Source organism: Cottoperca gobio, chromosome 19, assembly GCF_900634415.1.
Source record: "Cottoperca gobio chromosome 19, fCotGob3.1, whole genome shotgun sequence".
In the NCBI taxonomy this organism is placed as follows: Eukaryota; Metazoa; Chordata; class Actinopteri; order Perciformes; family Bovichtidae; genus Cottoperca; species Cottoperca gobio.
Window position 1 is genome coordinate 565,954 of NC_041373.1, and position 16,557 is coordinate 582,510.

Below are 16,557 nucleotides of genomic sequence, written 5' to 3' on the forward strand. Positions count from 1 at the left end.
TTATTGCAGCTACCTGAGCACTTCACCCCCGTGCAGCATGATCCTTCAGAAGCTAGACTCGCCTACTTGTTCACTAATATGCTCTTTACTGACTGGGTTTAGCTTCAAATGAGCAGCTAAAACAGAGATGGGAATATATTCCTTTTGCAAAAAATTAGATTTAGATGGCTAACATGAATCCTGCACTCATTCCCACTGATAGATTCTGAAGATATGTCAACATTACCTTCACATCTGTGACTGCAGGCTAAACTTTTGGTTAGCTAGTGTTGGCATGCTTGTTTTTGCAGTTTGTCCCAGCTGTTTTGTTGCTGCCTCTTGTATTATTTTCAGTGGGATTATAGATTAATTTATTCTACAAATGTGTAAATGTTTTCCTCCTAAGAATCAGTAACATTGCCTGACATCATAACTAGCTAACAGAGACTTACTTTCTATTTTCTAACTTATGAAGATGTTTGAAACCAGGAGATGCTTTGGTCTAAAGTGAATCTGCTGTGTTCAGGTGCTCGAGCCTCAGAACGTGGATCCATCTATGATCCAGATGACCTTTCTGGATGATGTGGTCCACTCCCTGCTGAAAGGAGAAAACATCGGCATCACTTCCAGACGAAGGTCACGATCCAGCCAGAACAACAACAGCGCCCATGTGAGAACACACACACACACACCCACACACACACACACACACACACACACACACACACACACACACACACACACACACACACACACACACATAACTGTATGTAAGCCGTTTTATATATTAAAAATGCATAATAATACAATGCAAAAATTAAGAATTTTCTTTATAAAAAGGATACTCACAGAATGCTCACATTAGACTTCAAACAGATTACATGTATACTGGCCAATTATATCATGATTGATTAATCTGCTGATTATTTTCAATAATAGTATATGTCAGTGGCCATTATTATGTTTCTGTCGTCGTGTAAGACAACCATTCACCTGCCCTCAGCATCGTTTACATTGTGTCTGTTCATGTGTTTGTTTCACAGACAATGGTCACCACAGCCTCCCAAACTCTCCCCAAATCCTTTATTATAAAAAGTTTAAAACCAGGAAAATGCCATTATAATAGTTATTTTTTGTTTCTTAAATCAGGCCATAACTGTGGTTATCTATGAATTCTTTGTCATAAGAGTTTGACCCATGTCTCATGTTTCTGCTTTCTTAATGAAGAGAGCTTCAAAGTAAATTATGTTCCTTTGTGCTTTTTTTCATTTAAACTCAACACACGCAGACACCCAGTACACTGTTGCACTGGTTACCAGTCGGCTCCTCTCACATATGTAAGGAGCTCAGTGGTGAACCAGTCTGATGAACACTCAGTCAGTTCTGGTCCCGGAGTCATTAACAAAATCTCTCTTTATCCCACATTTTCTTTTTATTCCTTTTGTTATTTTTCTTTTGAATAATTTCTTTCTTGTTGTTGACACATTAAAGATGGCGGGAGGGAGACCCGGCGGGACCACTGGCAACACTCAGGTACCCCATCACCCCACCACAATCCTCCAACCCTCCACACCCACACTCTCCACAGTACACTACACATGAACAAGTGTAGAGTCACAGCTGACAGACATCATCTGTGCGTGATTGAAAGGAAAGGTTTCTAGATTATCGAAACATTTGTGCATTGGCACTTCCATGAACTATACATCAGCTTTGGAGGAAGTTATCAGGCAGTGGTGTCACATGCTCAATAACTGAGGTGCAGATTGGTCCTGTCTTCCCAGAGTCGCTGGTTATTGGTGGGATATCTCCACACAGGAGCGATTAATTAAGTGAATGATCAGAGTAAGAAAATAATCTAAAACTGTCTCCAAGAGCAGATGCTCCTGGAATCTAGAAACAGTATTCTTCTCCATTGCTACTGTGGTGAGATATCTGTAATGAATGACATACATAAAAACTTAAATTGACTTTGTTACGGTAATCTGTTGAACTGCGATGTTCAATAACAGGCTAATATTAAAGCAGGATAAGACACTTCAAGCACTCTTCATGTCTTCAGTACCTTTTCTTCTGATCTCTATATCTCCCCTCTCTTACAAACAATATTTTCACTTCGATATGAATTGATTCTCTGAACATGTGTATCCCTAAACGTATGTACCAACGTGTGGAGATAATTCTTTATTGAGAGTATCAGAAGAACTGTTCTACGCTGGTCAGGGTCAACACTTTAATTATCTCAGTTCAACCCTTCCAGTTTTGCACCAATATAAAAACAGATCCTGAGATTCATAGAATATAAATCGAGTACTAAACAATATAACTGCAGGTACATAGAGAGACGGTAGTGGATTCTCACAATGTGTGTATGAACACTGATAATTGTCAACCTCAACTTGGAGATGAAATGTCAAAGTGAAACATTAATTTGAAGAGTAACTTCACCCAGGCCAAAACATCTGCCTGCACTACCATCTAGTGGCTGCTGCCTCTGCCTCACACTCCCTCACAGTTCCCCCAGCTGTGATGACAGAAGTCAATCAATCAATATCTAAATCCAGTTTGTAATTCAGAGAAACAGTGACCTCTCTGCTGTCTGATTGTTGCTGTATGTTGATGTTACAGTTTATTTTTCTATAACTTATCCATCTGCTTTAATAGCACAGTGCAAGATCAGGCTTGGTATGTTATGATTACAAAGAGAGAGCGTGCTCAGAGATGAAGAAGATTGGACCGGGCTGATCAGGAACTAATCTCACTGCACCACACCAACCATAATATCTAACTCTCCCCTCATCTGGATTTCGTGGAATTCATGAATGCGATATCAGAGGCATAGAATCATTGCCTGTATTCATAACAGATGTAATTATATAAATTCCAAGCTGATTTGTCTGTGAGTAAAGTGACTCAGGGAGGTGTTTCTGATTTATTTTGATAATTGACAAATTGTCGCATTTGTGTGTAGTAAAAGTGTTGCAAGATCAGCATCAGTCAGTACCCTTTTAGAAAAACAGATCTTCCTGAAGAAAGCAGAGCCAATATCTATTTCACAGCGAGAGAGATAGTGGCTTCTTTTGCTTTCCATGCAGCAGCACTCAACAGCTACTCTTCTAACCCCCCCCCCCTCCCCCCCTTACCTCACTCAGCTCCAAGCCACACATCAGACAATAGCAGTGGAGCATATTTGCATGGTGGTTGCTGTTTCTTGAAAATACAGGCTGAGACAGTAAACACGTGCAGCAGAAAACAATAGAGAACTGTTTAAAAATAAATTCCACCTTCATGTCCTCTGCAGCACGGTTGAAAAGCAACAATCCTTGAACCCAGGGACTAACTAATAACATGTCATAGGAACTATTTTAGACTAAACATATAACATCTTACAATAAGAAGTGACTTGTTGCTCTCTCACATGACTGTGAGTTGGAATGACTGATTTCTTTGTTGTGTTGTCTCTGTAAAACTTTTGATTGGAAATGAAACAGTGACTAAAAGATTACATTTCATAGTCTCCAACTGTAGCCACAGAAAGTAATTGGACAATTTATCAAAATCTTTAAGCTGTGCTCAAACAATGCTCTGTCATACGAGCACTGCAGCCAGCTTCACTTCTGACTCCAGCAGTACAGCACATGATCATTTCTATTTTTTTTTTTTTCAACACAACATCATTTCTGTCAAATGTTGTATTTGTACTATGTTGTTTATCCTGTACACACGACATCTATTGCACGTCTGTCCGTCCTGGGAGAGGGATCCCTCCTCAGTTGCTCTCCCTGAGGTTTCTTCTATGTTTCCCCCTTTAATTATGGGGTTTCTTTTAGGAAGTTTTTCCTTGTGTGATGCGAGGGTCTAAGGACAGAGGGGGTCGTAACCTGTACAGTCTGTAAAGCACACTGAGACAAATGTATAATTTGTGATATTGGGCTATACAAATAAATTTGATTTGATTTGATTTGATGATCATTTGACTTGAGCTCAGATGACCAACTTGGACAGTCAATAACATCCCAGTGTTTGGCCTTTTAATAAATACAAGCCGGGTTGCTTTATTTTTAGCCTAAAATTGGGAGACTATGTATAAAAATGTCTCCCCGTCAGACAACCTTAAAGCTGGAAGTTATCAGTTTAACCTCAGAGTCATGTTTTCATTTCAAATCCTTTCTAATACTTTCTGACCGTGTTTTTGACTTTCTTCAGTCATTTTGTATATGTGAGAGTAATTCTGAATTCAGTAGAGTTCTACTGTAGTAGAATGTTTAATAAGCCATTTACACCTGACACAATCTAGTGATGGTTGTCTCTTACCCTGCTGATAAGATATCTAGCCACATGTTGTATCATTGAGATTTGTCTCTAATGTTTTGTCCATTTCGTTGTAAATACAACAGAGGGATTAAATACTAAAGACACATCCAGGTATACACTTAGTAACCAGTTTATTAGGAAAAGACCAAGGTTAAACTAATGCAGTCTAATAGTCTTTATGGTCATTTTGGAGGCTGCAGTTTTTGCTTCCATTGAATTGTGGGTATACGGAGAAGTGTTTTTCATATTTAGTCTACTGACATTACAATCAAAGTGATTGTGAATATTAGAAACATCTCTCAGTACTGAAGTCCAGCAGTAATGTGGTGTAAAAAGCTGCATGAATAGAAAGACTACCAAATCCAGGGTTGAATGTGGAAGGAACCTGAACTCCCTTTGAGATGGATGAGAGGTGGACACATGTTATACATGTATTTATGATTTAGTTTTCATTTAGTTTTTATTCTTCAATCACCTTCGTGCTGTAGGGGCATTGTATCCCCTCTTGGTACAGTACAGTCGGCTGAGGTTGTGTGAGGATATGCAGCTATTTTTAGAAATATAAACAACTGCGTGAGGTTCAGGCGTCAGATACAAGTATCTACGGTAACGCAAGGCAGGTGGAAACTGAAAGTACTCACTGAGTGATTGATGAAAAAAGTGACATCACTGCAGGACCCCAATAGAATCAGCAGCAACCTGAACTACATCCTCCAAAATGACTATTCAGTTGAATGAACACCTCTCTAACCCAGTCTCAATAGAAACAGAACATTAAACCTTCACGTTGGCTTTACTGCAGAGCTTTTGGATTAAACTGCATTTGTTTTAGCCGGGTGAACCAAATACACTGACAACTGTGTATAGTTTAAATCCAATACATTTATGGTATAACTGTAAGATTCACAAAGGTAGGATTTATTGCAGGATTGTCATATTGGATTGAATTAAACTACAGAGGTGTATTGAATAAACTGGTGTAACCGTTCATAGTAATGTTTGTAATTCATACTTCTGTGTGTTTCTTTGCATGAGCTAACGTATGACTTTTAAAAATCTTACAGAGTCATTACACACGAGCCCAAGCCAACAGCCCCCGCCCCATCATGACCACATCGGGCCCCAACTCAAAAGGTTCCCAGGGAACGCTAGCCTCTCAGCAGCAGAGCCAATCACAGCAAAGCCAGCAAACAGCCAGCCAATCACACCTCTCGCCCGGCGGCAGTGGGAGGGAGCAGAGAGAGCAGCGCAACGCTCGCTCTTCCAGAAGGAAAGGATCAGACAGCAGTGTTCCTGAGGAGGACAAGGACAGGAGAGAAGAGCCCACAGTGAGAGGTGAGGACAGTTCACAAGGTGCAGTGTGAAGGACAGGTGCTTCTTTGTCCTCAGAATTCAGCTTTGTACAGTAGAGTACAGAGACATTTAGATTTTTGGGAAGATGATATAATCTGCTGCCATCTACAGTTGTCATTTTGAACAGCTAAAGCCAAGTTCTGCAGCAGCTAAACATTAGGAGCTTGCTTACTGAATGTCTTGCTATTTGATCATTAAAAGAAAAACAGCGAAGAGAGACACACATTTGAGCCCTGGACCTTAGTGAGTTAAAGTATTTTATCAACCTTGAATCAGATCCAAAACTAAACTGATTATTGGAATCATGCACTTGAGATTCACATTGCTACATAAATCTAAATATGAACACAGAGGTATAATGTTATAATGCATTGTTGTTATAGCCTTACATGTTCTTTATATCTATTCTGCTGTAAGGCTCAGCATATCACGGGAGATAACAGCTGTTAAATTGCGATGCAGAAACTTAAATTGACAATTTTGGATTTGAATGTATATCCATTTAGGGTTGCTTAAACTGCAGCCTCCACATGTAACACTTTGTAGTGCTTTTGGTTTCACTCATTCTTTAAAACCCTAATATAACATAACTCATTGGCCAAAATTGTTCTATGGAGGGAATTTCTATTACTACTCAACAATAAACAATAAACAACACCACGACAGTAAAAAAAAAAAAAAAAAGCTCCAATCAGCAAGTTTCAAGTCAAGAATGAGGTGGAGAAGATGGACTGCAGGTGGTAGAGTGCAATCAAACTGTAATTGAAAATGACTTTTTTTTATTTGTCCAGACCCCAAAAAGGCCAAACAGGCGGTGAACAAACGCAGGAAGGGGGAGGAAGATGAGAAGAAGGCCAGTCTGAAGAGGCTGAAGACTGACATGACCTCTGACCTGTCAGAGAGCAGTGATTCAGAGAACCCACACAACAAGAGCACCGTCCACTCCTCATGCTCCTCTTCCTCCTCATCGTCTTCATCATCCTCCTCCTCCTCCTCTTCCTCCTCCTCAGAGCCCAACTCTGAGAACGAGCTAAAGACTCGCAGCAACGATGTGAAACAAACCGCGGTTTCCAAAAAGGAGGAAGAGGAGAAACCGCTGAAGCAGGTCACTAAAATGAATGATTCCTCGTCTCTCATTGGTCGCCTGTCCCCGTGGGCGGAGCTTCAGGCAGGAGAGGACAGCAAGAAAGGTGTGGTTAAGGAAACGGGCAAAATGACAACAAAGGAGGAAGAGGAATTGGTCGCTGTAACACAGATCACCCAGTCTCCACGGCAACAGACTCCTCTGATGTCTGACAGCCAAGGAGGCTGCACGGAGAGCAGCAAGAACACTGTGAAAGGTACAGTCAGCTGATGCGTGGCAACATATATACACACAAAATTACTAATTAGCTGTTTAGAAATGTAAGTAACCGAATCCAAGTATCACAATCACACATCAATTACTTTTGGATTACCTCAATACCAAATATTCAAATAAAGACAAGAGGAGAGACAAATTCACCATTATTGTGTATGTGAAGCAGACAAGGGGGACAACATCACAGTTCAGTGCAAGTTCTGCATTATTCAAGGATTCACACAATTTGGCACATAAGTGTTGCCAAATCTTAACTTGGCAGCGCAGCAGTACCCTATAAATGAAATGAAATGAACCTACATACAAATGTCCCGATTTGTCTTGTATTACGTTTGCTAAAGCAGAAATGTTAAACTTCATTGTCAATGTCACTCATTTCCTACGAAGCACCTTTTCACGCTGGGATGCCCATAATCTTGAACAGTGAAGTGCAAAACATCCTGCTTTGCAATAACTTGCACTATACTGTGATGTTCCCTTTTACTCCTTCACATACTGAATAATAGAGACATGTCCACACTGCGAGAGCATTTCTTCACCATTGTGTGAGACTCACACTGTCAATGTCTGCACATGTGCATGGTAGTATATATACAGTATATCTTCATTTAAAAATATATTTTAATTTGTAATCCTGCAAAAAAAAGCCTAATTTAGTTAAATGTAATTTGAGTAAATCTTATTGTTCTGTAACTATAACAGAATACAGTTATCTTTTTCTGTACCCTAACTATGTTTGTACTCTCTAAGCCTGCGTTTATATGATGATTATCAATAAACGTAGTATTCTTACAGTGCACCGTTTGTTTGTTTTTAGCTTCAACTCAGTCCCAGACGCCATCGTTGTCCCACCTTGGCGGCGGCAGTGTGATCGACATCACAGATGATGCCCAGGCCACGGTGCACCAGGAGAGTTCTGAGGCAGTGTCAGCGCTGCTCGCCTCACAGAAGGCAGAGTCCACAGCGCTCTCACCTTACCTCCCCCTCAACCCCTCCCCTGTCTCCTCGCCTCCTGTCCCTCCTTCTCCCTCGCCATCAGAAGGAGGCCGCAGGACAGATATTGAGCCTTCCATGCAGCAGCAGCAGAGCATTATAGGTGGTGGTTTGACAGCAGCCAGGAGCTTAGGCAACAAGATGGAGTTTGCTCCCTCTGAGGTCATCAGGTGAGAACAGAAGGCTTCAAATTGTGTTTCTTAAAGTCAGGTTTTAAATGTTACAACTCTGAATGTCCTGATGTGCTGAGTGGCTAGTGTAGTTATTAGATAGAACATCTGGTCCCCAGAAGATTTCCACATTTGATGTGCACAACAGGCCCTTTAATAAGACTCAGTATGTGATTCAGAAACATTGGGTCCACATGTAACCAGAGAACAGGTTTGCATGCAATGTAGTAACCTGGTTACTGTAAAACTGCATATACATGCAGCAGGGCAGAACTGTGGTTGCTGTTGTAATGATGCAATACACTGCTTCCTGATTTGTGTGTGTGTGTCTGAGGCTTGATAAGAGCACTTGTTCCTTCCTTTCTGTGACTGAATCTTCCAAACAGTCAGATGTTCACATGTTGGTCTCTATCTTTTATAGATACACCAATTTTGTTTAAAAAAAAAATATATATATATATAAAGTGGCTAATGTATGTCATAATTTATCAGCTTTAAAGCAAGCTTCACATTTGACATGTGTGCTTTGTTGTCATTTATGTGGTCACACTTGTTTTATGCAAACATGGTAATGAGAAGTATTCATGATAATAATTTGAATATTGTTTCCCCTCATCATAGGAGGCAACGATAGAGATTAAATAACATTATGTTTCCCAATTAAAAATATATCATTGTATGTACAAATGTTAATTACTTTTTTTTTCTGTGCTCTTTTTAGGCCTGTCACATCGGTGGTTGAAAATGTGTTGCTGGTGGAGAAGGAGAAAACTGCCCTTCCTCCTCATCAACAGCAGCAGCAGCAGCAGCGCACACCACAAAAGCAACACTACACATCTATCCACCCAATCATTAAGAGCCCGTCTCTATCTGAGGAGACGAGAAAACATCCACAGCAACTCCCGCCCCCCCACAAGATGAACACAGTCCTCTCTACTGACTTCACTAAATCCAAAATGAGCCCCAACCCAGCTCAGCTGGACTCCCTGAAACAGAAACCCCAGCACCCCAACAACTCTCAGAGCCATCCACACCCCAACACGAATCCAGCTGACCTTCTCAAAGCTAAAACCCACCCGAGCCTGCTGGACATCTCCAAACCTAAACCCAACACCTCCCCAGAGGTCTCTAAACATAAAATACAGAGGTACTCTGATCCCTCCCCACCTCCGATAGGCCGCTTGTCAGCTAAAGTAGAAACAGCAGAACCCCCGCGGTCGGGCTTTAAGCCGGTGCCGATGCGGTCGGAGTCCGGTGGAGTCAGTACGAGCAGCAGCACCAAGAGCCCTCTCATCATCGACAAGAACGAGACCTTCACTGTTTACAGAGACCCGGCGCTGGTCCGCTCAGACGCAGAGAACTCTGTCACTGCCACCGTCTCCTCCAACCACGTGGCAGCCTATCTCCACCCCCACCTGCACCCCCTTCATTCCTCCTCCCCTCACTCCCCCTGCCTCACCTCCGCATCCCACCCCCATGCCGCCTCCCACCTCCTCGCCCCTCCTCACACCTCTGCCCTACCGCACCCGCACCTTTTACCCCCAGGGGTGCTCCCGGCCATGCCTCCTCCTGCAGCATCTCTCCTCGGGGGCCATCCTCGGCTCGACTCCCCCAGCGGGTTGGGCCACCTCACCCTGCCTCACCCAGCAGCCGCACATCAGCAGCAGTTCCTACAGGTCTGACTCTATATACATACTCACCTTTTAAAGCTGCACTAGCCAAGACTGTTTTGTAAGATCCGGCTCTGGGGGTTGATGTAGGGGAGGGCAGATGGGGATGGGGAGAGAATTTATCCAAAGAGGATATGACAGTTAAACATTATTTACACCATTCTTTCAGAAAGATAATAAACTAACAAATGTGTCTCTGTTTTCAGGCTCAGGGCCCCCCTCCACCCCCTCTACTAGCACAGGCCCACAGCGGGGCAGCAGGGCTGGGCCTTTACCCCATCCTCTGGCAGTACCCCAACGGAACACCAACCTCCTACCCCCAAGGGCTCAACCTGCCCCCCACGGCCAAGTGGGTCCACCCTGAAAATCCAGTCACCGTGAATTCCGAGGTTTCTCTCAGGAGGGTAGGTGTATGGATGCTGGCATGCATTTGTGTGTGTTTTGGAGGAATTGTGCATGCACATGTGACTGTGGTTCTTTATTTGATAGTCAGCTGTTTGTTTTTCTGTGAATAAGGAGAACAGGTGAGGATGGAGAGAGGGAGGGATGTGATGAGAAAAGAGTTTGGCAGGCAGACAGAAGAACAGAGGAATGAGGAAAAGCCTTTCTAATGAATTAATGGTTTTTGACATGAAAGCTTGTTGTGATGAAAACAAAGTATTTACTTTGTATCAGTGTGATATTTGACTCCTACTAGATTTAACAAAACGTGTCAAAACTAAACAACCATGCTTAACACACAGGCCACTACTTTTCTGTCATCAAAAGTGAAACATTGTGACCTTCTGATGAGGGAGCAGCTACTGTGCCATGCTATTGCAGAAAGCTTCATTTACCTGAACATTTGATAATGTGATTACATCACCCTTTCTGGAGTTGGTTGGCTCATAGAAGAATCAGCTTCATTGGCCAAGTATGTTTATGCATACGGCCGGTTTCTAGTGGCTCTTAATGTACTTCCACACAGTCCCAAAAACAGTATTCAGAAAGACAAATAGACGCACAGCTTAACAAGCACAAGGGTTGTTCCATTAGTCACTGTCTCTGGAGGACATCCAGGATGGCATTAGGATCATCCCTACAGTTTGCTTCTCTGCGTGTCAGCACAAAGAGACTGGTTTGTCCTTTTATTGATTGCGATGTAGAGTCACCTGTATAAGCGCTCCAGGAAATAACAAGTTGGTTAGTTGTAGTTTTAGTCTACATATGTGTACAAGCTGAAGTGTAGTACCTCTCCTATACCATTTGCCCAGATTGTAACACTTTCAAAACTTTCACTTCACTGCTCCAACAAGAAGGAAGAAGCCTAATAACAGCTCAAACTAGTTACCAACGCTTAGTTACACCTGTGTCTTTATCTGAAAATAATCCACACCCTCCAGCCAATTACAGCTGGGGGTCCACGGTGCAAAACAAAGATGTTAATGAGCATGTAGAGTAGGTGTAAAGTTTGACCATGTGTGTGTTTGCACTTTGTTACATTTGCATTTTTCTCGTACTATGACATTTATGACCAAATCTGTAGATTTAACATTTTGGTTTATTATTTTATTGATCTTCTCTGTGTGGCTAATGTGTGCAGAACACAGCCAGTCCGTGGCTGCACCAGGCTGCCGGTGGTGCTGGTGATCTGGGGTTGCTGAGCCACGTCCCCAATCGGCCAGCCAGTGCCGACGCCCACCGCCCCTCTGTCAAGATGAATACACATGCAAGCCCTCCACTGTCAAAGGCCAGCATGAACGCACATAAAGAGTGAGTAGAAAGACCACTAATGTGTGTTGTATGTTTGTGTATATTTGATATTACAATATTACAATGCATCATTAAAGTCTTGGTTGGTTCAAGATTAAGCCAGTTACATTGTTATGTTACAATGATAAACAAGTATCATTTGTATTTGTGAAAACAGTCAAAGTTTCTTTTGTTCAGTGGTTTATATATAAGATCTGATCTGGATTGCTTTAAAACAGAATGAATCAAGCTCCAGACAGAGAGTGTGGGAAATTGCTAAATTCCCTGGTGAGGTGAAGGGAAGTTTAAAAGGGGCATTCATAGCATTAGTGGATGTTCAGCTGCCTTAGAAGCTAGTCAGCTCTCCAATGTGGAGAACAATCACAGGGTCAGTGGGGACACGATGCAATCCTTTTGTCTTAAAGAGGGTTCAAAAAGCACTTGGGACCAAGCACACAATCGTTGCTTTGTACATTTGATCAGCGTGCCCTTTTCTTTGTAAAGCTAGATGTGTTCAGAGAGCTCACACAGAGCAGCAAGAGAGCCAAGTTAGCCCTGAGATGCAGACAGGCAATGTCAGGTCAGTCAGATGAAGTGAAGTGGCACTAATCCAATATTAAAGCAGTCAGACAGAACGCGCTCCATTCAGCAGCCTGTGTTCTCCTTATGTAACCACTGGCCGTTGTTTAGACACCACTGAATACACAAGCACACAGCATCACAGAGGAAACATCATCACTCATATCTCTCATCAGCCTAGTTATGTCATGTTCATTCAAATCTGCTGAGCAGCCAGTAATACCCTGATACCCTGTAGATCCTAAACTTGTCTGTTACCTAAGTATAGTTGGACTTTCATACATTCACAAAAAAACTCAAATATTAGCTGCCATTTCCTAATTTAGTTCGTTGAACTATATGACAAAACCTTGAAATGTAATGACTTGTCTGTGTGCAGAGATGTGGATAAGAAAGGCTTTGTGGACCCAATCAGGACGTTGACATTGGCCCAGCTGAAACAGGAGCAGACAGACAGGAGTCGAACCCCCACAGGGAAAGAAGTCCACCTACACCGCCTCTACCTAGACCCCCACAGCAAGGCTCGCATGGCAAGTATACTATATAGGTGCTAAATACTTATTGTGTGTAATTAACAATAAAAAGTGCTAAAAGTAATCACACCTAAATGACCTAAATACAATGAAAAAAGATTGAGAGATGTGTGTATACCAGTGTTACTTTCTTAAACGAAAACTGAGGAAACATGTTCATCAATGACCGAGACGATGAAGAGACGGCACTGATGTCATCAAACACTAACTGTGGAGATTTCAACATGCAATATTGATGACATAAAAAGATGAGACTAAAATGTGGTTTCAAATTATTATTATTTTGTCACCTTCCACCTTCTCGCTCTATTTCAAACATACTCACACATACAGACAGAGCGCTGCCACGCTCACTCTGTCAATTGTGCCGTTATAATGCATAAAGTTTGCGGTTCGGTGGTTGATTAACACAGATTTTTGCATGCGTTGCTGTTTGCCTCACATCACTAATGAGCATCAGGAGGACTCGGCGCAGCAAAGCTGCATTCTTAATCATTCAACCTGTGTTTTTCTTCAGATAATGATCAAATAAAATCTTGGTGTTGGCTTGACTAAATTGTCTGAAATCTTCAACATAATCTGATGACTATAAAAAGGACATTTGCCACAGGATTAGGACATTATTAATGGTATTAATGGTTATTAATAGCTGACAAAATGAAGAGAAAATGGGAAAACCAGTCCTTAACAGTGTTTGCATTTTCTTTCACAGGAGGCAGTTCAGGCAGCGGACCGAGCCAGTAAATACAAAGAGGAGAATCGACAAATCTTGAAAGAGAGCATCGAGGTGGCTCCCTACACAGCTAAGATCCAGCGCTCCAGTGACTCCGGGATGGACAGGGACAGAGAGAGGAGCAGAGATCCAGCCTTCCCTGTCCGGTTACCAGCTCTTTCCTCCCCAAGCCCAAAGGCCGGCCACATCCATCCCCACATTATCCAATCAGAAAAGAGCAACTACTTCACCACGCTGTCCAACAGTGTAGTGAATGAGCCTCCAAGACTTTACCCCTCCAAGGAGCTCAGCTCTTACTATGAGAAAGTGTCTGGCGGAATTCCAGGGGTTGTGGCCAGCGTCGCGGCCGCTGTGCCCAGCCAGGGAGCTCTGTCCCTGGGCAGCTATAGCTCTAAAGCCTCCCTCTCCAAGCCCCCTCCCCTCATCAAGCATCAGCCAGAGGGAGGAGAGGGTTTAGCAGGGAAAATCAATGAGCAGCTCAGCCAGCAGGTGACACTGGTCCAACAGCAACATCCGCATCACGCAGGTATAGACAGGATAGAACGCCGCAGCCCTGTCATTTCTTCTCCCTCTTCTACATCTCCCTCTTCCTCCTTAGCAGCCAACCACCTCCATCATCACCACCACCATCAACACCACCAACACCACCAACAGCAGCAACAGCAGCAGCAGCAGCAACACCAGCTCAGGGCAATGCCATCCCTCCACCGAGCGCCTGTCTTCCATCCGCCCACACAGCACGCACTGGAACGCAAAGATGCTGCAGAACGAGAGAGGGAGCGAGAGAAGGAAAGAGAGCGAGAGAGGGAGAGAGCAGGTTATGGAGGACGCCTGTCTCCACCAACCCTCACACCCATCCAGCCAGTTAGCTTAGCGGCAGCTGGTAGCAAGACATCAGCGGAGCAGCAGAAGCCCCCCACACTGCTGCCAGAACTCAGGGACGTCAAAGGTCATAGAAATGCTGCCATCGTCACCTCTGTGGCCTCAGCCATCAGCGGGGAGATTATGACTTCACCTACAGACGCATGGAGAGAAAGAGGAGGCTCATTCTCTGCAGAGAAAGGCATGTCTCAGGGCAAGCCCCAAGCTGCAATGGCATCAGTCATTGTGCGTCCATCGACATCTATTAAATTCGACAGTCCTGTTGGTGCTAATAATTCTGGTGCTATGATCCTTAAGGAGCTCCCCCAGGGGAGGTTCTACCCATCTAAGTTTCAAGGGGAATGTCTCAGACTAGGGGAGAGTTTTAGAGACGCTGTAGCCGGCAGGATTATCCAACCCAACTCGAACCTGGACGACATGTGTGTCCAGTATAAAAATACTTCTATGCGTGGCATGCATGGCATTATGGGAGCCAGTATCACAAACTCTGTGTGCAGGACTGGCATTTCATCAGCTTTTGGCATACAGAGTATGACTGGGACAGCCATCCCTGAGCTTGGCTACTCAGTCTCAGCTCGGGGAGAGATTTCAGCCCATAAAACTGGCATTTGTGGCCGGGTGCTGAGCCATTCAGGACCAGGAGAGTACCAGGAGTGTTTAGGCCCACGTACCACATCTCCAGGGGGGTCTCTGCCTACCCCTAGTCCAGCAGGGACACCCCAGCCCACTCCAAGCCTCACCCCAACACCTAGCTCAATTTGTGGCCCCAGCCAGCCTTACTCCCCCTCCTTTGTCCACCTTAAGAAGCACAAAGCTGCCTTGGCTGCAGCCCAATCCAGAAGCAACTTCTCCTCTGCTCCCACATCCATCACAACTGGAAACTGCTTCCTACCTGTGGATTCAATAGACAAAACTCCCATTCACAACTCGCCCACTCCACCCTCCTCCAGCCAAGCCTCATCATCTTCCGTTGACAGCAGTAGCAACAGCTCGGCAAACGGGAGCATAACAACAGGCAAGTCCAGCCCCCTACCTAACGGCCAGACCTCTGGATCAGCCTCAACAAGTCAGCCCAATAATTATCACAAATTGAAGAAAGCCTGGTTAACCCGGCACTCTGAGGAGGACAGAAACACAACTGCTAATACAAGTTCCACCACCACCACTACTAAACCAGAGAAAGTGCCCAGCACCTCCACCAGCACAAGTAACACCACAGCCATGTCAGAAATGATCAAACCCTGTACAGTCAATCTCAGCGCCTCCACCTCTAGTGAGGTGGAAATGAACAAAGACAGTGGAAGCAAACTGGAGAGAGATAGGCAGGAGGAGAAGGTGGGAGGAGCAGCAGGAGGCGGAGGGGAGGAGAGGAAAGCACCTCCCTCTTTAAGGCGAGGGAACAAACGGTCATACGAGTCCGCTTCAGAGAGCGGGGGAGACGACTCCGACGCCAGTGAGAGCAAAATGGAGGGCCGAGCCAAGCGTCAGCCTAAACCGACCTACAAGAAGAAACAGAATGATATGGCGAAGAAGAAAGGAGACAATGAAAAGGAGGAAGATGACGTGAAGCCTAACGGCATCTTCAGATCAGCCCGAGAGAAGACTAAACTCAAACTCGCCAGCACCAGTAAGTCTTATTACAGTCTGACAATCTTCTCTAAGTAGTTTCCCAGGCGGCAAGATTGAGCACAGGCTGGGCAGTATGCTGTACCTTTGTTCTGTGGCTCTCAGCCCCAAGCCCATTGGTTCTTACTAAATACACAAATCATTAAAAACAGCTCACAAATCTATAGCTTCTTAATTTTTTGTGAATCCTCAGTAATTTTTTTAAATAGCGGAACACGTTATTTTTTTGTTACTTTAACAAGAGGAAATAGTGCAATTGTTGGGGACTATTTTCCGCGGCGGATAAATCCATATTTGGTGCTCTAGCGAGTATTTACAGCAGCTGACAGTGTATGCAAGAGTCACGATATGCTACAGTGTGTGTTGATGGTAATGAAGGAACATGTCAAAGAGTTCAGTGTGGCTCATTGGTGTATTTGAATAGATTTGGACATTAATGGGGCTCTATGGCACAGAGGAACAAGATATGTCAGGCTTTGATACACACACAATACTTGTTAGTAGATACAATACTTGTTAGTAGATACAATCGTTGGTGGTGTCTGCACATGGGATTTGTTGACAGTAAGAAAAATGTACAATAGCAACTATTTATCAAATATTATACCTACTACACCTTTAAGGTATTTCAAGG

General features: G+C 43.7%; 1 protein-coding gene across 3 annotated transcripts in view; it reads left to right on the plus strand.

Moving 5' to 3' along the window:
* The window catches only part of jmjd1cb (jumonji domain containing 1Cb), a 102,971-nt gene that overhangs the window by 74,890 nt on the left and 11,524 nt on the right, over window positions 1–16,557 (plus strand). For all 3 annotated transcript variants that reach the window (XM_029455570.1, XM_029455568.1, XM_029455571.1), the window contains 10 exons: window positions 506–649; window positions 1,471–1,512; window positions 5,358–5,628; window positions 6,438–6,986; window positions 7,824–8,169; window positions 8,891–9,845; window positions 10,046–10,243; window positions 11,422–11,591; window positions 12,529–12,679; window positions 13,395–15,924. In XM_029455570.1, coding sequence (XP_029311430.1) covers window positions 506–649; window positions 1,471–1,512; window positions 5,358–5,628; window positions 6,438–6,986; window positions 7,824–8,169; window positions 8,891–9,845; window positions 10,046–10,243; window positions 11,422–11,591; window positions 12,529–12,679; window positions 13,395–15,924 — 5,356 coding nt within the window. The remainder of the gene's footprint in view (window positions 1–505; window positions 650–1,470; window positions 1,513–5,357; window positions 5,629–6,437; window positions 6,987–7,823; window positions 8,170–8,890; window positions 9,846–10,045; window positions 10,244–11,421; window positions 11,592–12,528; window positions 12,680–13,394; window positions 15,925–16,557) is intronic.